Below are 1,602 nucleotides of genomic sequence, written 5' to 3' on the forward strand. Positions count from 1 at the left end.
CATAAAAAGAAATAAGAAATTAATGCCAGAAATGGTAAAAACAAAACAAACAAAAAAAACAGTAATTATAAAAGACTTAATGAATATACATCTTTTACTATTTTTTAGATAGTGTAAAATTATATAGAGCAAGTATATTTGGGGGTTTACAATGTATATAGATGTATCATATATGACACTAACAGCACAAAAGTGAAGGTGGGTAGGGACAAAAGGAAGTTATATTGGAACAAGGCTGCTAGAATTTACTGGATTAAGTTAGTATTAACCTGAGGTAGGTTTTAATATGTTAAAAATGCATACTGTAATTCCTAGAGAAAATACTAAGACTATAACTCAAAAAAACAGTTTAAAAATCAACCAAGGAGGGGCTTCGGTGGCTCAGTTGGTTAAGCATCTGCTTTCAGCTCAGATCATGATCCCAGGGTCCTGGGATCGAGCCCCACATCAGGCTCCCTGCTCAGCAGGGAACCTGCTTCTCTCTCTCCTTCTGCATGCTTGTGCTCTCTCTCTCTCTCTCTCTCTGTCAAATAATAGACCAAAAAATCTTTTAAAAAAATTAAATTAGCTCTCAGGGCTCAGACCTAGTTTGAGGCGACATGGCTAAATGCACCAAGAAGGTTGGAATCGTGGGCAAATACAGCACCCGTTATGGTGCCTCCCTCAGGAAGATGGTGAAGAAGATTGAGATAAGCCAGCATGCCAAGTACACTTGCTCCTTCTGTGGCAAAACCAAGATGAAAAGACGAGCTGTGGGGATCTGGCATTGTGGCTCCTGCATGAAAACCGTCACTGGTGGCACTTGGACCTACACCACCACTTCTGCTGTCACAGTAAAATCTGCCATCAGAAGACTGAAGGAGTTGAAAGACTAGAAGAAGTGCTGCTGCTTGAAACATTGCTAGCCTATAATAAATGGGTTAATTTATGTAACAAAATTATTTTGGCTTGTTAAATTTATTGATTAGATCTTTCACAATTTATGTTGCATTAATTTTGCATTCTCAGAGAACTTGGAAATTAAAAATCTTTCTAATTTTTGTTGGAAAAATTATTTAAAAATTTTCAAAAATCAACCAAAGAATTAAAGTTCTTTTGTTTAACACAAAAAAAGGAAGTAAAGGAGAAATGGAGAAACAAAAAAAGACATAAGGCACATAGAAAATAGCAAAATGACACAAAAATCCAATCATATTAGTAACTGCATTAAATGTGAATAGAATAAATATCCCAGTCAAAACACAGAAACTGTCAGAGTAGATAGGAAAGCAAATCCAACTATATGTTGTCTATAAGACACACACTTCCAATTCAAAGACACAAACATGTTGAAAACAAAAGGATATCTGCTCTCACCACTCCTATTCAGTGCAATACTGGAGGTTCTAGCCTGTACAATGAAACAAGAAAGATTAGCCAGATATAACACACGCAAACTAGAAAATAAAAAGAAAAACTGGTTTTATTCACAGCATAATCCAGTATGTAGAAAATCTCAAGATAAAGATCAATATAAAAAATACTAATTTTTCCAATATACTCACAATGAATAATCCAAAAACAAAATTAAGAAAATCTTGTCCACAACAGCATCCAAAGGAA

At 34.9% G+C, this 1,602-nt stretch overlaps 1 protein-coding gene across 1 annotated transcript; it reads left to right on the forward strand.

Moving 5' to 3' along the window:
- Positions 1-585: 585 nt before the first annotated feature.
- Positions 586-875, forward strand: LOC116868893 (60S ribosomal protein L37a-like). Its single transcript, XM_032859615.1, has one exon. The coding sequence runs from the start codon at positions 600-602 to the stop codon at positions 873-875; it is 276 nt and encodes a 91-aa protein (XP_032715506.1). The 5' UTR covers positions 586-599.
- Positions 876-1,602: the final 727 nt, after the last annotated feature.

This window comes from Lontra canadensis, unplaced genomic scaffold, assembly GCF_010015895.1.
Source record: "Lontra canadensis isolate GAN:19392208 unplaced genomic scaffold, GSC_riverotter_1.0 scaffold17, whole genome shotgun sequence".
Classification (NCBI taxonomy): Eukaryota; Metazoa; Chordata; class Mammalia; order Carnivora; family Mustelidae; genus Lontra; species Lontra canadensis.